Raw genomic sequence first — 24,653 nt, forward strand, 5'->3', positions numbered from 1 at the left:
AAAAACCCTCGAACAGGCAGGTGATGGTTCCCTTGCCTCATCACTGTCACATTTCTGGCAGCATCTCCTCATCCCAATCTGTTCTTTTCTAACTGAGAAAGAGAACTTTCAAGGGAAAGCAGATCCTAGAATTATATTCATAGGATTTTAATAGTTATAAAACTTTAATTCTAATTTTTTCATTTTACTTATGAATAAACTATGCCCCAAAGAAGTTAAGTGTATGAAATCTGTAAGCTTTACCTTTTAGATCTTTCTAAATCTGTACATTTAGTGCTTCTCTCCTATGAAGTAAACTGCATAAATTTTATGAAAAATACTTTTTCCCACTTCATTTTGTCCTAGATTTGGTCAAAGTTTGGTTGCCAGTTAATCTTGACATTGTTGTACCTTGCCTGTTTTATGATAAATAGTTAATATATTTTAAGTCTTCACACATCTACCTCTTCATGTGAATTTTAATGTTTAAAATAATTTAATGACAACTTGAAAATGTTTATGGTTTTTTTTTAACGAGGATATAATGAGAGGGAAAGTGACAAAACCAAAAAATATAAAAAGAAATATTTTTAAATAATGAATGTTGGAACATTATAGACAATTCACAAAATAATTCAAATTTAATCAGAGGTTTTTAAAGAATATCTCAGTTAGCTGTTCAGATGATTACTTTGCTTCTTGTTGTTTATTCTTCATTTAAATCAAACTCTGTGTTTTAAGGAATTGAAACATTTGGAAAAAATGTTGTTGTGGCTGGAAGATCCAAGAATGTAGGGATGCCCATTGCCATGCTCTTACACACAGATGGAGAACACGAACGGCCAGGAGGTAGGTGCCACTTGGAGATTCTATGCACTCTTGTTAATACAATCTTCTTACTTCCTAAGCTCTTCAAATAAAAATGTGTTTGGAAATGTGATTTAGCATGTTTGTGGGCTTAATGCAATAAAGGTTTCCCTTATTCTTCATCTAATGACATGTGTGCACATGTGCTCAGTTAATCAGTCATATCTGATTCTATGTGACCCCATGGACTGTAGCCTGCTGGGCTCCTCTTCCCATGGAATTTTCCAGGCAAGAATGCTAGAGGGGGTTGCCACTTCCTACTCCATCTAATGACATGAGTGCCTTGATAATGTATGAAAGAATTGCTAGAAATATGTGGCCCATTTGTTCTTATTTTTTTTCTTTTGGCTATAAGTACTTCTTTCATATCCTTAAACATATAGAGATTATGGAGAATCATATGGAGATGCCTTAAAAAACGAGGAATAAAACTACCATGTGACCCAGAAATCCCACTCCTGAGCATATAGCCTGAGAAAACCACAATTAAAAAAGACACATATATCCCAATGTTCATTGCAACACTATTTGCAATAGCTAGGACATGGAGGCAACCTAGATATCTGCTGCTGCTGCTGCTGCTAAGTCGCTTCAGTCGTGTCCGACTCTGTGCGACCTAGATATCTATCCACAGATAAATGGATAAAGAAGTTGTGGTACATATATACAGTGGAATATCACTAGCCATAAAAAAGAATGCATTTAGTCTGTTCTATTGAGGTGGATAAACCTAGGGCCACTATGCAGAGTGAAGTCAGAAAGAGAAAAACACGTATCATACATTAACACATATATATGGAATCTAGAAAAATAGTACTAATGAACCTATTGGCAGGGCAGGAATATAGATGCAGATGTAGAGGAAACTTGTGGACACAGCAGGGGAAGGAATGAGCAGGACAAATTGAGAGAGTAGCATTGCAGTATATACACTACAGGTGTAAAATAGATAATCAGTGGGCAGTTGCTGTGTATCACAGGGAGCTCACCTTGTGCTCTGTGACGATCTAGGGGAGTGAGATGGGGATGGGTGCTAGAGAGGCTCAAGAAGGAGGAAATATATGTATATTTATGACTGGTTCACATTGTTGTACAGTAGCAACCAACACAACATTGTAAAGCAAGTATCCTCCAATTAAAAATAAAAAATTAAAATATTAAAAAAAGAAAGGTGAAAAAACTAGATACATACTAGATGCATAAATATCACATGTTGATAGATATCTGTATACGCATGTACACCATCTCACTAAAACATACCACCAATGCATGGCTATAAGATTTTTTTGAACATTATCATGTTGGTGAATTCCAGTTTCCTGTTCTAACATTTTCAAATACAGTTGACTCTTGAACAGCACAGATTTGAACTGCACAAGTCCATTTATATTTTTTTCACTGAACATTTACATGCTACAATACTGTACAATCTGTGGTTAGTTGAATCAGTGAATATGGAACCATGAATACAGTGGCTGACTATAAAGTTATAGGTGGATTCTCAACTGAACAGAGGTTGGGTGTTCTAAACTTCCACATTGTTCAAGGGTCAGCTATGCTAATTTTATGACCTTGGTTGACATAATGCATGTGAAATATTTGTTTAAACCATGAAGCCCAATGGGAAAACAAGCCCAATGATAACATATCACTTATGCAGAATGAATTATGAGAGTTAAATATTGTTTTTCCTTCCTGAGATTAAGGACTTAAATATTACCAGATCAAAATGTGTATGAGAATCAAAGTTATCTTGGGCCTGATAGTGACTCAAAGTCACTTTAAAAAGCCTTAGTTTTGGATTTCCCCAGTGGTCCAGTGGTTAAGAATTCGCCTGCCAATGCAGGGGACATAGGTTCAATCCCTGGTCTAGGAAGATTCCACGTACCCCAAGGCAACTAAACCTGTGCCCCACAATTACTGTGCCTGAGTGCCTAGAGCCTGTACTGGGCTAAAAGAAAAACCACTGCAATGAGAAGCCTGTGCACCACAACAAAGAGTAGCCCCTGCTTACCACAACTAGAGAAAGCCTATGCAGCAAGGAAGACCCAGCACAGCCAAAAGTTAATTAATTAAATATTTTAAAAGTCTTAGTTTTGAAGAGCTGTTCAAAAGACCAAATCTGGTAGTATGAACTTTGTAGATAGTAGCCTACAAAGAGATGTAGTGTAGATGTGTCTTTAGCTTAATTATTCACTTCTAACATAGTCTGTTAGTGCTCATCTATGTATCTCTTAGGATGTAATAATGATATTGACTCATATTTGCCTTTATTTAGTAGTTTCTGTTAAGCAAGGTAAAAGAACCAGAAAGATTTACCTAAGTATACCATTTTTGTTGGAAGATTTTGACCAAGAGTCACTCGGCAGGTTTTTCTTCATTTTCAACATATTGTTATCTTATTTCATCAGTAACATATCAAGCAACATTATGCAACTTCATTATTTGCACAGCACTTTCTCATGAACTATCTTATTTTGTTCTCAATCATTCTGAAATATATCCATATTCACATTTTGTAGCTAATGGAAATGAGCTTTAGAAACTTTAGTAACTTAGCCAAGGCCATTCAAGGAAACAGTGTACAGAGCTGGGGGCTGGGTGCTGACTGTCTGGTTAGGAGGATCATTTTGAAGTCAGACCCCTCTCCCACCAAGCCCTGTATCCTTGGACAAGTCATTTAATCTGTGTAAGCCTCCACTTCCCTCATTTGTATCATTTTTGCTGGGTTATCGTAAAAACTGAATTAGATTTGAATGTGAAGCACTACTCACAGTGCCTGAGACAGTAAGTTAAGTAAGCCCTTGGTACATGTGAACCATGGCTATTACTATTATTTCTATTATTATGCTTAAGGCAATAATCTATGGCCATACAGATGAAAAAGTTTAGAGTAACATAATCCAAGGTTAATGATGAATTTTTAACCTTCATTTGAAATTTTATTTTCTTTTTGTGGTGGGTTTTCTATTTGCTTTTCTTTGGATGAAATCTAATCTTTGGTGTAATAATTTGCATAAATGTAGAATTTATAAAGTTTATAAACTATTAAAAATATGATTTCTAATATTCCAAATTATACTTTATATTATTAACATATTGTGTGCTAATTTGTTGATAGATTTCAATTTTGAATTATTTGTCTATAAAATACCTAAGTCTAAGAAAGTCAATTTCCCTCCTCTTTATGCAATTTAAAAGTAGATTTTCCTATGTCATAAAACACATTGACTTTATAAATATTCTGTACTTTGTTTTGTAAGATATGTTCACTTGAATGCATGTTAAAAATTGAATAAAAGCAGAATTAGATATAGTACTGGTTACTTACATGCCAGGTGGTTAAATTTGCATTTTTTATAGTGGCACCTAGGTGCCATTTATAATTACAGTATCTAAAAGGTAATATATTATAACTGATATTGGTGAATTCACAACATGGGTGGTGTTTAATCTCATGCACATTTAATAGGAATATGGTGACATATATGTTTAGTATAATGAGTTGTTGAGAGCTGCTCACTGAAAACCTGGAATCTGTGGGAAAGATAATATTTCAAATGTCCATGTCTGTTAGAGCAGTGATTATGTGGAGTGACTGCATGTGCATTGTTAGCTAGTGGAGATAATGAAGGATGATTAACTGGGCAAATTCCTATCAATAGACCTTGTTCTGATGACACTCACAATGCTGAGCATCAGCTCACGCTGTATTTCTTTGCCAGAAAAGATTCAAAGCCCTAATGATTCATTTGTGTTTTAAAGCCAAAGATAATCACACTAGAAGACGTATGGTGAGGTTGTGGTACTATCGCAGTGGCATTAGTGCTGGGATTTTGTAAAAGAGCATTATGGAAGATTTTGCTTAGAGTCCTATGGACCCAGGGATATTCTTGATTTCATTTGTGCAATATGCATTCAATACATATTCTCATTGAAACACTAGGGTTGGGGGTGGTTCAGTTCAGTTCAGTTGCTCAGTCGTGTCCGACTCTTTGCAACCCCATGAACCACAGCAAACCAGGCCTCCCTGTCCATCACCAACTCCCGGAGTTCACTCAGACTCACGTCCATCGAGTCAGTGATGCCATCCAGCCATCTCATCCTCTGTCGTCCCCTTCTCCTCCTGCCCCCAATCCCTCCCAGCATCAGAGTCTTTTCCAATGAGTCAACTCTTCGCATGAGGTGGCCATACTGGAGTTTCAGCTTCAGCATCATTCCCTCCAAAGAAATTCCAGGGCTGACCTCCTTCAGAATGGACTGGTTGGATCTCCTTGCAGTCCAAGGGACTCTCAAGAGTCTTCTCCAACACCACAGTTCAAAAGCATCAATTCTTCGGCACTCAGCCTTCTTCACAGTCCAACTCTCAGATCCATACATGACCACAGGAATAACCATAGCCTTGACTAGACGGACCTTAGTCGGCAAAGTAATGTCTCTGCTTTTGAATATGGTATCTAGGTTGCTCATAACTTTTCTTCCAAGGAGTAAGCGTCTCTTAATTTCATGGCTGCAGTCACCATCTGCAGTGATTTTGGAGCCCCCCAAAATAAAGTCAGCCACTGTTTCCCCATCTATTTCCCATGAAGTGATGGGACCAGATGCCATGATCTTCGTTTTCTGAATGTTGAGCTTTAAGCCACTTTTTAACTCTCCACTTTCACTTTCATCAAGAGGCTTTTGAGTTCCTCTTCACTTTCTGCCATAAGGGTGGTGTCATCTGCATGTCTGAGGTTATTGATATTTCTCCCAGCAATCTTGATTCCAGCTTGTGTTTCTTCCAGTCCAGCATTTCTCATGATGTACTCTGCATAGAAGTTAAATAAGCAGGGTGACAGTATACAACCTTGACGTACTCCTTTTCCCGTTTGGAACCAGTCTGTTGTTTCATGTCCGGTTCTAACTGTTGCTTCCTGACCTGCATACAGATTTCTTAAGAGGCAGGTCAGGTGGTCTGGTATTTCCCATCTCTTTCAGAATTTTCCACAGTTTATTGTGATCCACACAGTCAAAGGCTTTGGCATAGTCAATAAAGCAGAAATAGATGTTTTTCTGGAACTCTCTTGCTTTTTCCATGATCCAGCGGATGTTGGCAATTTGACCTCTGGTTCCTCTGCCTTTTCTAAAACCAGCTTGAACATCTGGAAGTTCACGGTTCACATATTGCTGAAGCCTGTCTTGGAGAATTTTGAGCATTACTTTACTAGCATGTGAGATGAGTGCAATTGTGCGGTTGTTTGAGCATTCTTTGGCATTGCCTGTTGGGGGTGGTAGAGCGTTGAAAAAGACTTGGGTAGCACTAGTGGTAAAGAACCTGCGCCAGTGCAGGAGACATAAGAAACCTGGGTTTGATCCCTGGATTGGAAGATCCCCTGGAGAAGACAATGGCTACCACTCTAGTATTCTTGCCTGGAGGATCCCATGGACAGAGGAGCCTGGAGGGCTATAGTCCATGGGCTGGCAAAGAATCGGACAATACTGAAGCGACTGAGCACACCCCTGTCTCCAGAAGATGAGAGGTTGCATCTTCAGGATGCATCTTAAAGCTCGGGTTCCTCATTGAAATTCAGCTTTTGCACTCAAGCTTCCCATCTGCTGCAAATTCTATATATCAGGTACATTTTTTTTTTTTTAATTCAAGGAACATCCTATCTAAATGGAAAAACCTCAAGATATTTTGTTGGTGGAATGCCTTGCCTTTGTGAAAATTGGCTCCAGTTGTGAAAAATGAACATTTTTGCCACCTTGGAAGCATTGTTTCTCACCTACAGGAGGGGCCTTCAGGTGATAATACAGGAGTGGATGTTTCAGGCAGTGCAATGTGATATGAGTGCTATGTGTGATTAAGCTCAGCCCAATACTAGGTTGGGCCAGGTGCCCTCCAATTTCAAAGAGAGGAGACAAAAAGGAATGCTTGGGAGAGGAGTCATGCAAAGCAATCACAAAGTCTCAGTTATGAGACTGAGATTCTTGGTTTTGTTGCCAGGGGAGTGAGGTGGACTTTTGCTGCCTCTGTGGAATGAACCATTGTCAAACTGGGGCAGGGGGACACCAGGCCTATAGTCTTTATTCCTCCCATCCCACTGTTCCTAAGGTAGAAGTACTCACGGTAGGATATTGGGGATATTATGTCTTGTGATGCCTCCGTGTTGAGTTGACTTCACTGCATTATAGCTTTGAGTTTGTTTAGTGGAAAGCAATAGCAAAGAACAAATGCTTGTTGCAGTCTCATTTTCTGTGTTGAATAGTAGGAGTACTGTTTCATTTTCAGAGTACCTGAAATTCAGCCAGCTAGTATCTGGAAAGCACTGTACTTGGAAAAATACCACATATCCTCATATCGGGCAGCTGGAACTATCAGTTACATTCGGGCAGCTGGAACTATTAGTTACATTGTTGAAACTAACACTACACACTATATAAAAAAATGAAATGAAGTTCAAATCCTTTTCTTTCCCTTTCATTTTCTCTCTTTCATCCTGACCTCAGAGCACCAGGCATTTGTTTAATTAGCAACACAAAGCATCCCTTTTCTGATGTCTATAAACCCAGTAATTCAAAGCATGACTTGTAAGGATGTTGTGTTCTGCTCCACCAGCATTTTCAGCTATTTCTCCCATCAAGTCCCCTTTGGTACCTTCTGCTGAAGCTTCATAGAACTACATATTATTCCCCAAACACACCACCTCTTCCAAGCCGCCTTTCCATTACATACCCTGTTCCCTAGGCAGGGAATGCTGCTTCTCATCCTTCACTTGCTTTCCTCTCACCTTCCACCCATCTTTCATGATGTGCACAAAATCTAACTCTTAAATGTTATCTATGCTGCCGTCACAATACTAATTCTGTTACGTCTTGATTGTCTACCTATTCCCCTTTTCTACACATGCATAGTAAACATGAGCTGCTTAAGGACAAATGTTTTGTCTTGGGCTTTTTCTATCTCTGAAATTTAGCACTGAGATTGGCATGTAATAATGCAACTAGTCAGTGAATCAGTAACAGTTTATTAGTGTCCCCTATTAGTACCGAAGAATTGATGCTTTTGAATTGTGATGCTGGAGAAGATTCTCTAGAGTCCCCTTGGACTGGAAGGAAATCAAACCAGTCAATCCTAAAGGAAATCAACCCTGAATACTCATTGGAAGGACTGATGCTGAAGCCAAAGCTCCAATACTTTGGCCAGCTGATGCCTTTGCATCATTGGAAAAGATGCAACTCTTTGGAAAGGATCCTAATGCTAGGAAAGGTTGAAGGCAAAAGGAGAAGAAGGCAGCAGAGGATGAAGTGGTTAGATAGCATCACTGACTCAATGGACATGAGCTTGAGCAGACTCCATGAGCTAGTGAAGGACAAGGGAGCATGGCATGCTGGAGTCGACAAGATCCCAAACAGTCAAACACAGTTAGTGACTGAACAACAACATGAGCCTGTATTATAGAAAATAAGACTGCAGGCTAGGGATTTAAAATAGAATATTGATATTCATTGAGGGGGAAAAAAATTCCCTGTATAGTGAGGAGGAGGGAGAGAGTAGCTAGGTGCTTACTACACACTAACTCCTTCATATTTTAACATTATAGACATTTATATATATAAGCATAACTTATGACACCCCTTCCCCCAAGAATCAGATCATAGGAGAGGAGAATGCCTCATGACAATCAGGAGGAGACCTAAGTGTACTGGGAAGAGAAGGGAGTTATTAACAATAGCATTAATTGAAAGAGGTCACAGCATTTTTCCAGTAAAACATTTTAAATTTATCATTTTGTTTAGACTTTTTTTTTAATTATGCTGCTGACATGTAATACTGCCTTCTTACAGAGGGGTTGATACCTTTCTCACTCAGTATGCACAATATGATGGTGAATAAATCATATTCTTGAGCTCACAGTTCAGTAGGAAAGGCAATCACTAAACAATCAGGTAATAATGATTAATCATAATTGTGCAAAATGCTGCAAAAGAGAAAAGCTTTCTATAATAAAAGCTTAAGGAATGGATGATTTCTAACTATAGTTCTGCATGAAGGCTATACCTATTTATGTCTATCTTCTGTTACTATTGCAATGGAACATTTTTAATAGTCTACCTTCTGTCACTACTCTTCATTTCAGACTAAAAAAGTCCCATCTCAGGGACAAAAACAAAAATATGTACTACTTAAAGTTATTAAAAATTTATAAAATATCTAGAGGAAAAGGTTCATTCTACAGAAAATAAATAATTCATACCATAATGGTAAATTGTGATTTGATGATTTTTTAAAAACAAGTCAATGCCATGAAATTATTATATGTATAAAATAAGAACATCAGATAGAACTTCCTCAAACAGGCCTCTCTGAAAATCTCTCCTACTCCCTCACACACAGCTCTATAGACACACTAAAGAACTTTTCCTTTACAACATTTATCAGTTTGTAATTATTATTTATTTGTAACATTATTGATTAATGTTCATTATACTTACTGGACTGTTAACGCCACAAGAGCAAAAACCAGATTTCTTTATCTTCCCATTTTATTTCCAGAATCTATTAATAGCACAATATTTCTCCAAAAATTCTTTGTTCAATAAGTGAATGAAAAGATCACTTTATTTTGTAGACCATGAGTATCACAAAGGTATTAACACAGCTATTCACAAACTGTAGTCTTAGAAGGCCTGATGTACCACAAGATTTTAAATGGTTCTGAGGCTAACCATGAAAGGCCAAAAAGTGGGCAATGGCCCAATTCCTGGAAATCCCTGCCTCTTCCCCCAAAATAATCAGGGAATAACTGAAATAATCGGGGAATAATTAGAATAATAGTTGGAATAATAATGAGTTGGAATAATCTTCCCACTCATTTGCCTATGAAATTACTCAGCCCATAAAAACTTGCCACCCCATATTTTGGGGGCTCTGACCTTCTGAGATGGCCCACCTCTGTCTATGGAGTGTGTTTCTTTCGAAATAAATCCATTTCTTACCTAAAGAAAAAAAAAAAAAGTATTTTAAATGGGTTTGCGAGAGATCTGGTTTCGATCCCTGGGTTGGGAAGATCCCCTGGTAACCCACTCCAGTGTTCTTGCCAGGAGAATTCCTTGAACTGAGGAGCCTGGCAGGCTATAGTCCATGGGGTCACAAAGAGTCAGACACAACTGAGAGACTGACACTGGTTGCTGGCTAATTTTTTTTTGAAGGGACAAAAATTAGTCAAATAAATCTGGGAAATCTGCGTTAAACAAAATCAAACACATATCTCGACTGTGAATATAGTCATATAATATAGCCTTTAATATAGTGAGCATTGTGAAACTCTGAGAGAGTAAAAGTCTTTGGTATTTGACCCTGGAAGTTGTTTTTCTGAAACAATATAAATCTATATATGTATATTTATATACATCCTGGAATGCAAAGTCAATTGGGCCTTAGGAAACATCACTACAAACAAAGCTAGTGGAGGTGATAGAATTCCAGTTTAGCTACTTCAAATCCTAAAAGATGATGCTGTGAAAGTGCTGCACTCAATATGCCAGCAAATTTTGAAAACTCAGCAGTGGCCACAGGACTGGAAAAGGTCAGTTTCATTCTAATCCTGAAGAAAGGCAATGCCAAAGAATGCTCAAGCTACTGCACAATTGCTCTCATCTCACACACTAGCAAAGTAATGCTCAAAATTCTCCAAGCCAGGCTTCAACAGTATGTGAACGGTGAAATTCCATATGTTCAAGCTACATTTAGAAAAGGCAGAGGAACCAGAGATCAAATTGCCAACATTCATTGGATCATCGAAAAAACAAGAGAGTTCCAGAAAAATATCTACTTCTGCTTTATTGAATGTCCCAACGCCTTTGACTGTGTGAATCACAACAAACTGTGGAAAATTCTGAAAGAGATGGGAATTCCAGACCACCTGACCTGCCTCCTGGGAAATCTGTATGCAGGTCAAGAAGCAACAGTTACAACTAGACATGAGCAACAGACTGGTTCCAAATCAGGAAAGCAGTACGTCAAGGATGTATATTGTCACCCTGCTTAACTTACATGCAGAGTACATCATGGGAAATGCTGGGCTGGATGGAGCACAAGCTGGAATCGAGATTGCTGGGAGAAATATCAATAACCTCAGATATGCAGATGACACCACCATTATGGCAGAAAGCAAAGAAGAGCTAAAGAGCCCCTTGATGAACATGAAAGAGGAGAGTGAAAAAGTTGGCTTAAAGCTCAGCATTCAGAAAACTAACATCATGACATCCAGTCCAATCACTTAATGACAAATAGATGGGGAAACAATGAAAACAGAGACTTTATTTTGAGGGGCTCAAAATCACTGCAGATGGTGACTGCAGACATTAAATTAAAATATGCTTGCTCCTTGGAAGAAAAGCTATGATCAACCTAGACAGGATGTTAAAAAGCAGAGACATTACTTTGCCAACAAAGGTCCATCTAGTCAAAGTTAGGGTTTTTCTAGTAGTCATGTATGGATGTGAGAGTTGGCGTATAAAGAAAGCTGAGCACCGAGTAATTGATACTTTTGAACTGTGGTGTTGGAGAACACTCTTGAGAGTCCCTTGGACTACAAGGAGATCCAACTAGTCTTTCCTCAAGGAGATCAGTCCAGAATATTCATCAGAAGGACTGATGTTGAAGCTGAAACTTGAATATTTTGGCCACCTGATGCGAAGAACTGAATCACTAGAAAAGACCCTGATGCTGGGAAAGATTGAAGGCGGGAGGAGAAGGGGGTGACAGAGAATGAGATGGTTGGATGGCATCACTGACTCGATGGACATGAATTTGAGTAAGCTCTGAGAGTTGGTGATGGACAGGGAGGCCTGGCGTGCTGCAGTCCATAGGGTCGCAAAGAGCTGGACACGACTGAGTAACTGAGCTGAACTGAACTGAATGTATATTTATAGTTGCCATATTTGTATCTATATATTTGTATCTATATATTTACCCCAGAGATCTAGCCTTTTTCCATACAAAGGATGAATAGGGCAATAAGCAGGATGTTCTTCAAGATATCTGCATTTTTCACTCTCAATTTCAGGACCTTGAGAAAACTTATTTAGCATTAGTCTATGGTCAATGGCAACCCACTCCAGTACTCTTGCCGGGAAGGTCCCATGGATGGAGGAGCCTGGTGGGCTGCAGTCCATGGGATCGCTAGGAGTCGGACACAACTTCACTTTAACTTTTCACTTTCATGCATAGGAGAAGGAAATGGCAACCCACTCCAGTATTCTTGCCTGGAGAATCCCAGGGACGGGAGAGCTGGGTGGGCTGCCGTCTATGGGGTTGCACAGAGTCAGACACGACTGAAGCGACTTAGCAGCAGCAGCAGCATGATCTTTTAAGGCTTTCCTGGTAGCTCAGATGATAAAGAACCTGCCTACAAGGCAGGAGACCCAGGTTCGATCCCTAGGTTGTGGTGTCCCCTGGAGAAAGATATGGCAGTTCACTCCAGTATTCTTCCCCAGAGCATTCCATGGACAGAGGGGCCTGGCAGGCTACAGTCTTTGGGGTCACAAAGAGTTGGACATGACTGAGTGACTAACACTATGCCCTTATAAGCAAGTTTGCAAAAGCAGACATTGTAGTAAGATTCCTCAGTTTATTTTCATCTGTTATTCTTGGAAGAAAGAAAATAAATGCAAAAATTATATAAAGCTTTAACAAATAGACCTCATACACACATCTCCCAGCCAAAACAACTAGAAAGCAAAGGGTAACACTTTGGCTTCTGCTGACACTTAGCCTTTGTCCCATGACTGAGTTGGCTACCTCATTTTGGCTAGGATTTTGGAGGGTCTGGTTGCTTTTTTTTGTTTTTAATAGTTTAAAATCTGTTTCACAATCAGGAATACTACCATCAATCCTGACCTGGCAGCTTGGTAGCAAGAGGAATTTGGTCACCTGGGGAATTGATTCATGTGGATGATTTAACAAATTTTATCCCTATTAATAGGAAAATAAACCCAAAAATATGACTCCAAAGCCAATATTTTCATTTGTAACCAGCAACTTGTTCTCCCCATAGTTGCAATCTTGACAAGTAAAGTTGGACTCCTGGAGCAGGAGAGCCTAGTGTTAATGAGACTAGGTGCTCTGATCATATTGCCTGAGTGCACCCTGTGTTCCTGTATTTCCCTGAAACTCAGTGTTCAGTTCATATTAGCTATTATAGTGTACTTGCTCTAAAAAGTATTCAAAGTGGTCCACAACAATATGCAAAGCACAATGCAAATGAGAAATAGTTAAGAAAAAGGAGAAGCAAGACCTGAAACTAAAATGGAGTTATGAATAAAGGCTGCTATTAAAAATAGGCATATCATTAAATCTTCATGGATATTTTCCCTTGCCAAGCACACTGCGGTTTATATACTGTCACTAAATATATGTTTGGTGAATTTAATTGGGTCTAAACTACACTTTTTGTATTAGGGTCAGTAATTTCATTCTGTGAGCTTTTTAGCAGGAAAACAAAATGACTAGTTACCCAATTAAGTGTCTTTAGGATTAAAAATAAACACATGCTCAGAATAAATAAAACATATTCTGCATTTTCTGATATTAAAACCAAAGAGTAATTTCTCCTTAATTCCTTATAAGCAGGGAACTATGAATGGACTGAGTAATATTCATAATGCTTTTTAATTTAATGAAATGGTCATATTTTATAGAGTTATTTCTTTCATTGTTTAGCTTAGGTCAGAGCTACCACTGGCATGTATTTCTCTGATCTCACTCATACATTTCTTCTGATTCTCAGTTTCTGAGTCATTCTCTTCTTCCCAACTTCTAAACCAGTGTTCTCAACCTTAGCTGTCCACTAGTATCATCAGAGGGCTTTTAAAAATGTAGCCACCTGAACCCAATGCAGAACAGTTATATCAGAGTCTTTGTGAGGAGGATCTGAATATCAGCATTTTTTATAAAGCTTCATAAAAGAATCTAACACAATGATAGTAATTGAGAATGAAGCTCAAAACATTGGAATGAGTCCAGGACTTCACTTCCTATTTCCCAGCCTCATAGCTTCATTTTTTAATGTTTTAAATTAATTTTTATTATAGTATAGTTGCTTTACAGTGTTGTGTTAGTTTCTGCTGTACAGAAAAGTGGATCAGCTATATGGTTATATGTGTCCCCTCTTTTTTGGATCCTTCCCACTTGGGTAAGGCTTCTTGTGCCATACAGTAGGTTTTCATTAGTTATCTATTTTATACCTAGTATCAATAGTACATATATGTGTCAATCTCCCAATTTCCCAATTCACCCCACCCTCCCCCTACTTTGGCATCCATATGTTTGTTCTCTATTTCTATGTTTTTATTTATACTTTGCAAATAAGCTCATCTATACCATTTTTCTAGATTCCACATATATGCGTTAATATATGATGTTTGTTTTTCTTTTTGTGACTTATATCACTCTGTGAGACAGCCTCTAGGTCCATCCATGTCTCTGCAAATACCATCCTCATAACTTTAAATCCACCTGTATCACCCCTATGCTCTACAGCCATGTAACCACTGTCCACTTGACAACTCCACTTGGATGGTCCACAGGGATCTCAAAATTACCAAATACAAACGTTCACTCTTAATTTTACTCCCCATAGTCCTCATCATCTTAGTAAATGTCACCATCGATTCACCTAGTTGTTCAAGCCATCCTTGACTTCTCTCTCTCACATTCCCTATCTTATCCATTAGCAAACTGTGCAAAACATACCTATGATCTCATCACATTCAATAGTGAGACCCTAGGTCAGTAAGCCATTATCTCACACTATAAAATGTGCACATTTCATAAAATTTACATCTGCCTTTGTCCCATCTCCCACATCCAGTCTATTTTCCAAGTGGTGTACCTCAGTCATTGGTGGCTTCCCATAATACTCACAGCAACAAAATGCCAGAATAGAAGCCAAATCCCTCGCTGTCATATGCAAGGTATTGCATGATCCGACCTGTGTCTCCTTACTCACTTCCTACCGCTTACCTTCCTCACTGCCCTCCAGCACACCTGCCTTTTGCTTTCCTAGGACATGCCATACTTGCCCACGTGTCAGATCTTTGCTCTTGGCTTTTCTTTTGCCTAGAATCCTCTTTTTTGTAGTCATTTGCATAATTTATTTCCTCACTCCTTCTGGTTTCTGTTCAGATGTTATCTCCATGGGAAGACTGGGTTCGATCCCTAGGTTGGGAAGATCCCCTGGAGAAGGGAAAGGCTACCCACTCTAGTATTCTGGCCCAGAGAGTGCCATGGACTGTATGGTCCATGGGGTCACAAAGCGACTCTAACTTCGCTTCACCGTTCCTGACTTCCCCACTGCCCTCCAGCCACACCTGCCTTTTGCTTTCCTAGGACATGCCGTACTTGCCCACGTGTCAGATTTTCGCTCTTGGCTTTCCTTTTGCCTACAGTGCTCTTTTTTGTAGTTATTTATATAATTTATTTCCTCACTCCTTCTGGTTTCTGTTCAGATATTATCTCCACAGGCTGTCCCTGACCACCTTATCAAAATAGCACCTATCCTGTTGCTCTTTATTCACTTATTCTGTGCTTTTTAACTCATAGCATTTATTCTTATGTAAATTTTTATTATAAATTTATTTGCTCATTTATGTATTATCTTTGTTGGATGATGAATCCATGAGTTAAATTCAATCATTTTTGGCTGAAACCAGGGCAGATTTTTCTAATTGTCTAGAGCAATAGGTGGTTATGATTCAGTAAGTCTTTCCTTAATACTCTTTCTCACAAAATAAATTTGAGATATACGTAAAAGGAGTGAGATTGAAATGGTATTTGACTAAATGTGAAACCATATTCCTTAGTTTGCATCCACCTAGCAACCCAAAGTGTTTGAAAAATAACTGACAGACAGATAAACAGCAAATCAAACCAGCCTAGTCTTGACCAGATGCCAGGTTAAAGTCTGGCCCATTTAAAATATGAAAAGAAGGCTTAGATCTGAGTGCTTTGTAACTACATCTAAAGTTATTTAAATAAAGAAAAAGCAGCTGAAATTGAAACAAAAAACTTACAGTAAATGGAATTCAGGAGCCAAGAGAGTACAATATTATTTTAAGATCTAGGAAAATTGTTGTTGTTCAGTCACTAAGTCATGTCCAACTCTTTGCGACCCCATGATGGCAGTGCGCCAGGTTTCCCTGTCTTTTACCGTCTCCCAAAACCTGCCCAAACTTAAGTCTGCTGAGTCGGTGATCCTATCTAACCATCTCATCCTCTGTCCTCCCCTTCTCCTCCTGCCTTCAGTCTTTCCCAGCATCAGGGTATTTTCCAATGAGTCAGCTCTTCACATCAGGTGACCAAAGTATTGGAGCTTCAGCATCTAATGAATACTCAGGATTGATTTCCTTTCGGATTGACTGTTTTGATCTCCTTGCTTCCCACCTGGAAAAACTGGCTAGAGATTATTTTACAAGATCCCCTGGAGGAGGAAATGGCAACCCACTCCAGTATTCCTCCCTGGAAAATGTCATGGACAGAGGAGCCTGGTAGGGCCACAGTCCATGGGGTCATGAAGAGTCAGAGACAGTAGATCAACTGAGTACACACAAAAATTAAAGCCTAAACTGTCTTTTTTTGTGATAGAGGCACATAATGTTTTCCGTCAGATGTGCTCTCATCAGTACTACCGGTGTATTCTGGGTGGGATTTGAAGGCAGACTTTATGCCTAAGGAAAAGGAAGTGTCATCGAGATCCCTCCCTGGCCTCCCTAGTATCAGCATAATCCCAGAAATGCTATTCTGCTGACCAAAGTGAAAACAGTGTGTGCCAGCTCTGATTCTACTGCTCTGAGCTTTCCTTTCTGTCCCATGTGGAGGCTGTGCAGTGAAGTGCCTAGGAGCTTGGCCTCAAGAGCTGGACTAAATGAGTTTGAATTCTGGCTCTTACATAGATTTATGACCTTGGACAAATTATGGGCTCTTTGTGTTTTCTCACTTTTCTCATTTATATAATGTAAATAATGTTAGTTTCTACCTCACAAAAACACACTTACAGTGTTTGGTGAGGATATGTGTAACTAGAACAGTGCTAGTTGTGTAGTAAGTTCTTACATAAGGGTTGTTTTTATCATATATGCTTTGGTTCTTCCCATGTAGCTTCCATGGAGCATTTCTTAGTAGGAAGGGTCTTGTTTTTCTGTTTCATGCTTAAAGATATAAAATAGCAGCTTATGAAGAGAGAAAGAAATACATGTTCAAATTCAGAACTTTCAGGCCTCTGGAGTCATTTGTCCAAAAACAGAACTCAGGCTTCATTTTTCTATCTAGTGCTGTTCTGTTGATGAGTACTGAGTTTTCCTTCTTGACAAAAAGTTTTCCTTCTTTGCTATTTCCTTGATTTTTTCCCTTAAGCCAGACCCTGGTATAAGTTAAATGTATCAGGAATGATGCCATTTTCCCTTATCCAGAGAAGCTGACAAAGCAATACCCTACATGTGAGATTCTAGCTCCTACTGAATTTGCCATTTTGCTTCATCTGCTGATGCAGGCACAAACAAATACAGGTTTGAAGATTTGCCTCATGGATAAAGAAGACGAGACTTGCCCTGTGTTGTTGAGGAAGATGGATCTAGGATCATAGCAAAAAGGTCGAGTTTTGCTGTTATATGAAGGACTTTCTAACAGTTTGGGCTAAATTCAATACCCATAATTATTTTTATGGAAAATAATTTATTAGTTGGAAAAGATAGGAAAAGCATAAGGGAATTGAAGCAGAAGCAAACTAAATTCCTGCTCACATTAAGAATCTGTCTCTAAGAGCTTTAAGTGCCCCTGTGTGGTTCTTAGCTAGAGTAGATCATGGTTCTCTCTGCTAGTTCTGTAACTTATATCTCCTTTTAATGTGGAATTATCACACTGTATTACAGTTCTGATTCACAGGTCTGTTTTTATGTGAGAGTAGAGAATTGTGTGTCTCCATTACTTGGCATGGCCCTGGGATTATTTCTTGGTTGTTGAATAAATGAAATGCCTGACAAAAATAAATTCCTCATTTAGGTAATTTTAACAAAAAAATGATACTCTAAAATGAATCATATTGTGTTGTCTTAGCATTTCTAACATCAAAAATTAATTTCCTCAGTTGGCACTCTATGTTAGTTACCACCAACCCTTTGCTATAATCTGTAATTTTGCATAAATCACAGAGGTAATGATAGCCTAGAAGATTGTGCAGGGGGCTGGCTCCCAGTGAACAATTTTTGATTGACTGCAGACTCTTACATAGTCAGGAACATTTCTTGCTCAGCAGCTAATTATTAAGTTCTAACAGAGCTCTATGATTCTAGGAGATAGGTCCTCAGTCTTTCATTCTTATTATATCTTACAAATACGATGTAAAACACTGGGTACAATAAAGTTGCTTAAGATTCTTCTTATAAAACATTTTTACCTAGATTTGTGTGATAGAGAAAAGGAGGCCTGAGCCCAGGCTGTTATCATATGCACACTAGGAGGATAAAACTGAGTGTCAAAGATATGCATCATTATGTGGAGTGGCTGCAGTAACTTGTTGGTTCTGATTATCCTAGGGAAAAAGCAAAGGCACTAGTAATGACTAGGTGCAGCAAGCCCTGGATTCACTGAAGAAAAGTGATGGAACACCAGAATTGAAAACAGAAATGACAAAATTTTCACAATGCCGAGTAAGACAGGTTAAATAAGAGTAGGGTTAGGACAGCTAATTCTCAGGAAGAGGGACGGGGTTCTGTTGTTTAGTCACCAAATTGTGTCCAACTTTTTGCGAATCCATGAACTGTAGCCTGCCAGGTTCCTCTGTCCGTTGGATTCTTCAGGCAAGAATACTGGAGTGGGTTGCCATTTCCTTCTCCATGGGATCTTCGTGACTCAGGGATCGAACCTGCATCTCTTGCATCTACCTGCACTGGCAGGCATGTCTGTCACCAGTTGAGCCACCAGGGATGTTCAATATATTTTTTCTTTATTGATTTGGCTGTGCTGAGTCTTAGTTGTGGTGTGCTCGATCTTCTAGCTGAAGCATGCAGGATCTTGAGTTGTGGCATGTGGGATCTAGTTCCTCTATCAGGGATCAAACCTGGTCCCCCTGCATTGGGAGCATGGAGTCTTAACCACAGGACCACCAGACCACCACAGGAGTCCCTCCAGGAACAGGTATTCAGGGGCAAATGCAGGAGAGTCTGAGGCATTATTTGAACACATTTATTCTTAACTCCCTTGGTTCACTTCTCTTTTGCTATCATCATCTACTCTAATGAATAGTAGGTTAAAAACCTTCCTATGGTTTGATTGTGCAACAGTCAGAAACTGATCCATCAAGTCTAGAAAACACTTTGATATTGCCATGAGTATTCCTAGCCACACTCAGAAGTCAAAAAAAAAATTTAACTAGATATTATTAATTAAGAAGTGGAGTTACCTGAAAGATCTTTCCATGCTGATTGAAATTCATCTCATTTTTTTCTTTTGCTTGAAGCTTTATAGGTTGTTAATTATATGTGTATATAATTCACTGAACTATGTATCTCTCAGTTCCCTAATGAAATCATTAATAATGATGAAGTGGGAGGTTTTGGTTTCATTTTGGTTTTTGCAAGGATTTGGGATGCTCTCATTTGGTGGTTTTTTAATTATTATTTTTTTGGCTGTGCTGGGTCTTCATTGAGGCACTCAGGGCACTCAGGCTATTCACTGTGGTGTGTGCACCACAGGTGGGCTACTTGCCACAGGTGGGCTCAGCAATTGCAGCACACAGGCTTAGTTGTGACATGTGGGATTTAGTTCCCTGACCAGGGATCGAACCCAGGCCCCTTCATTGGGAACATAGAGTCTTATCCACTAGACCACCAGGGCAGTCCCAGGGGTCTCTCATTTGGAACAAGATAATGCTTGAGTGGGCTGTTAACGTCTAAGGGAAGTTTTCTAAATATAGGAAAAATGTATTAAGATAGAGATGGGAGGATGCTTCATAATTCTGGTGCCTTGGGATGGTTCTAAACATATACTTTACATATGTTGATTGTTTACAGCTTTTACTTACTTTTAGTAACTACATGTCTTTAATAATGTTTGTGTAATAAATAGCTACTGGGAATTCTCTCAGTATATGCAAGATACTGAACAAGACTTTGAAAGGAAAACTGATACAAAGGACACCGCTTCTGTTCTAACTAGACTTTGTGATGTTAGACCCCAGGTGATGGTGAAGGGAGGAGGGACTTCATAGATGATGCCAAGTTTCTGGGCAGAAAATACCAAGGAAGGTGGTGCCATTATAAGAGTAGATAACATAGGCAGGATAGCAGGTATGCAGTGGCATTTGCAGCTAGCAGACATGAAGGAGGACACAATGAATGAAGGAATTTGGGTTTTAGTTCATATATCATCTGTTTATATTTATGAGTGGCACTTGGACAAATAGATCTTGAGTAAAAGAATAAGAGTAGAGTTAATGGAGTCTGTTTGGAAGTCATATGAGGAAATGTCACTTCTAAAGGTATAGGAGCCATTCATATGTTCCAAGGGAAATGGTATGGAATGGAAAATCATAGAACCTTGGGAAATAGATGACAAGGAAAGGATAGAAATGGCAAAGGAATTTGGAGGAAAAAAGGAGCTCAGTCTTGTGGGAGTCAAGAGAGCAGAATTATTGAAGCAGGCATGGGGTGACTAACAATGCAATGATTGGAGAAAGAATGAGTGACTCCATCATAAACAAGATTCATCATTATTCAGGGAAAATTATGTTAAAATCAGCAATAAAAATTGCTAAGTTGATTTTTTTAACACTATAATAGGTTTTATATTTTCATCCAGCTTACTATTAATATGAATTTTATTTGTCTTGGTAACTCAAGCACTGATCATTCAAATTGTGAATTATGAGTGGCAATGTGTTCTAGCAAGTGTTTGGCATAGTGTTTGGTCATAGTATTCAACTTTTCCATAACATTTTTCTGTTGAGTTTATTACTTTGTTGGTAAATTCTTAAAATTATTTTTTGCTGTTTTGACCTTGCGGCGGGCATTTTTGTTTACTTAAACATTTGCATAGAATAAAATTTATTTAAACAGTTGCAGAGAGTAAAATTCAGTTTTTTGGTATTTAGTTCCATGAATGTAGACAAATGTACAGTCATGCAATAACCACTAATATCAAAATTCCCCAGGGCTGATCCGTATATATAGTATTATGAAAGTGTTAGTGACTGAGTTGTAGCCGACTCTTTGTGACCCCATGGCCTGTGGCTCACCAGGCTAGTCTGTCCATGGAATTCTCCAGACAAGAATACTGGATTGGGTTGCCATTGCCTTCTCCAGTGGATCTTCCCAACCCTGGGATCAAACCTGGGTCTCCTGCATTGCAGGTAGATTCTTTACCATGTGAGCCATCATTTCAGTTCAGTTCAGTTCAGTTGCTCAGTCATGTCTGACTCTCTGCGACCCCATGAACCGCAGCACACCCAGCCTCCCTGTACATCACCAACTCCCGGAGTTCACCCAAACCCATGTCCATCAAATCAATGATGCCATCCAACCATCTCATCCTCTGTCATCCCCTTCGCCTCCCACCCTCAATCTTTCCCAGCATCAGGGTCTTTTCAAATGAGTCATCTCTTTGCATCAGGTGGCCAAAGTACTGCAGTTTAAGCTTCAACATCAGTCTTTCCAATGAACACCCAGGACTGATCTCCTTTAGGATGGACTGGTTGGATCTCCTTGCAGTCCAAGGGACTCTCAAGAGTCTTCTCCAACACCACAGTTCAAAAGCATCAATTCTTTGGCACTCAGCTTTCTTTATAGTCCAACTCTCACATCTGTATATGACCACTGGAAAAACTGTAGCCTTGACTAGATGGACCTTTGTTGGCAAAGTAATGTCTCTGCTTCTTAATATGCTGTCTAATTTGGTCATAACTTTCCTTCCAAGGAGTAAACGTCTTTTTATTTCATGGCTGCAGTCACCATCTGCAGTGATTTTGGAGCCCAGAAAAATAAATTCAGCCACTGATTCCACTGTTTCCACATCTATTTGCCATGAAATGATGGGACTGGATGCCATGATCTTAGTTTTCTGAATGTTGAGCTTTAAGCCAACTTTTTCACTCTCCACTTTCACTTTCATCAAGAGGCTCTTTAGTTCTTCTTCACTTTCTGCCATAAGGGTGGTGTCATCTGCATATTTGAGGTGATTGATATTTCTCCTGGCAATCTTGATTCCAGCTTGTGCTTCTTCCAGCCCAGCATTTCTCATGATGTACTCTGCATATAAGTTAAATAAGCAGAGTGACAATATACAGCCTTGATGTACTCCTTTTCCTATTTGGAACCAGTCTGTTGTTCCATGTCCAGTTCTAACTGTTGCTTCCAGACCTGCATATAGGTTTCTCAAGAGCCAGGTCAGGTGGCCTGATATGCCCATCTCTTTCAGGATTTTCCAGTTTATTGTGATCCACAGAGTCAAAGGCTTTGGCATAGTCAATAAAGCAGAAGTAGATGTTTTTCTGGAATTCTCTTGCTTTTTTCAATGATCCAGCGGATGTTGGCAATTTGATCTCTGGTTCCTCTGCCTTTTCTAAAACCGGCTTGAACATCTGGAAGTTCACGGTTCATGTATTGCTGAAGCCTGGCTTGGAGAATTTTAAGCATGTGAGATGAGTGCAATTGTGCAGTGGTTTGAACATTCTTTGGCATTGCCTTTCTTTGGGATTGGAATGAAAACTGACCTTTTCCAGTCCTGTGGCCACTGCTGAGTTTTCCAAATTTGCTGGCATATTGAATGCAGCACTTTCACAGCATCATCTTTCAGGATTTGAAATAGCTCCACTGGAATTTCATCACCTTCACTAGTTTTGTTTGTAGTGATGCTTCCTAAGGCCTACTTGACTTCAGGATGCCTGGCTCTAGGTGAGTGATCACACCATCGTGATTATCTTGGTCGTGAAGATCTTTTGTGTACAGTTCTTCCGTGTATTCTTGCCACCTCTTCTTAATATCTTCTGCTTCTGTTAGGTCCCTACCATTTCTGTTCTTTATTGTGCCCATATCTGCATGAAATGTTCCCTTGGTATCTGTAATTTTCTTGAAGAGATCTCTAGTCTTTCCCATTCTGTAGTTTTCCTCTATTTCTTTGCATTGATCGCTGAAGAAGGCTTTCTTATCTCTCATTGCTATTCTTTGGAACTCTGCATTCAAATGGGTATATCTTTCCTTTTCTCCTTTGCTTTTCACTTCCTTTCTTCTCACAGCTATTTGTAAGGCCTCCTCAGGCAGCCATTTTGCTTTTTTGCATTTCTTTTTCTTGGGGATGATCTTGATTCCTGTCTCTTCTACAATGACATGAACCTACATCCGTAGTTCCTCAGGCACTCTGTCTATCAGATCTTGGCCCTTAAATCTATTTCTCACTTCCACTGTATAGTCATAAGGGATTTGATTTAGGTCATACCTGAATGCTCTAGCGGTTTTCCCTACTTTCTTCAATTTAAGTCTGAATTTGGTGATAAGGAGTTCATGATCTGAGCCACAGTCAGCTCTTGGTCTTGTTTTTGTTGACTGTATAGAGCTTCTCCACCTTTGGCTGCAAACAATATAATCAATCTGATTTCAGTGTCGACCATCTGATGATGTCCATGTGTAGAGTCTTCTCTTGTGTTTTTGGAGGAGGGTGTTTGCTATGACCAGCGTGTTCTCTTGGCAGAACTCTATTAGTCTTTGCCCTGCTTTGTTCTGTACTCCAATGCCAAATTTGCCTGTTACTCCAGGTGTTTCTTGACTTCCTACTTTAGCATTCCAGTCCCCTATAATGAAAAGGACATCTTTTTGGATGTTAGTCTAGAAGGTCTTGAGCCATCAGGGAAGCCCCTATATAGTATTATGGATACTGTTTAAAGTCCTTTTTTAGATTACTTATCATGAAGTGAGTTGGATTTTCTTGAATATGATGTTTGCAAGATACTTCTGCTAGGGTTTGGGGAAGACATTCTGGGCAGGCTTCAGGTTTTTTTTCTTCATCACCTTCACAGAATCAAACCACTTCCTTCTTAAACGGCTCCTCTGAGCCTTTGTGTTACCACTCACTGTAAACTATGCGAGGTGCAAGAGGGCTTCTTCTGCCTTTATTCCTACATGCAATAGGAGAGAGAGATTTTGCAATTTGCTATGACCTCCTTCACCTTCAGGAAGTATATTTTTGTAATCATTTTTCAGAGATCTGTCACTACTGGCCATGTTGTTATTGTTTGAACTTCTTTCTGCCTTACTCCCTGTGTGGTACATGCTAACTCTGCTGCACCTGGGTACTGTTACATATTTTTGGAGTCTGTGAAAAATATGTCTTCTAGTTTTGCTAAAAAGAGGGATTATGCAGTTTTTGTTGTTGTCATTAACTGTGTGATTTTGCATGTTATCTGGAAGGAGCAGATAGAAGATCCTGTTTAACACATCCAAGTTCTTGAATTCTTTCCTTTAACTGCTCTCATCCCTGCCTTTCTCTCAATCCCTTTCCTTGGCTCACACATTAAGCTCTGGTATCCCCCATACTGCCAACTCCTCTTATTCCTACATCACTTTATTAAAGCATGGAGTATTTCCTATTATATCCTAGACCATGTTATCATTTCCTGAACATATAATTTCAAAGTTGATCCACTTTTTCCTGTTATCCTTTTGACTTGTAATGCCCTTTTATTCTTTCCCTGATTAGTATACTCTTGTTCATACTTCATGAGCTAAAAATGTGTATTGACTCCTTTAGGAAGCCTTCTTTGACATCTCCTCAGCTGTTG

At 39.2% G+C, this 24,653-nt stretch overlaps 1 protein-coding gene across 2 annotated transcripts in view; it reads left to right on the plus strand.

Moving 5' to 3' along the window:
• Window positions 1–24,653, plus strand: part of MTHFD2L (methylenetetrahydrofolate dehydrogenase (NADP+ dependent) 2 like) — a 145,345-nt gene that overhangs the window by 44,146 nt on the left and 76,546 nt on the right. For both annotated transcript variants that reach the window (XM_052642089.1, XM_052642090.1), the window contains exon 5: window positions 721–828. In XM_052642089.1, the coding sequence (XP_052498049.1) occupies window positions 721–828 (108 nt within the window). The remainder of the gene's footprint in view (window positions 1–720; window positions 829–24,653) is intronic.

This window comes from Budorcas taxicolor, chromosome 6 (genome assembly GCF_023091745.1).
Source record: "Budorcas taxicolor isolate Tak-1 chromosome 6, Takin1.1, whole genome shotgun sequence".
In the NCBI taxonomy this organism is placed as follows: Eukaryota; Metazoa; Chordata; class Mammalia; order Artiodactyla; family Bovidae; genus Budorcas; species Budorcas taxicolor.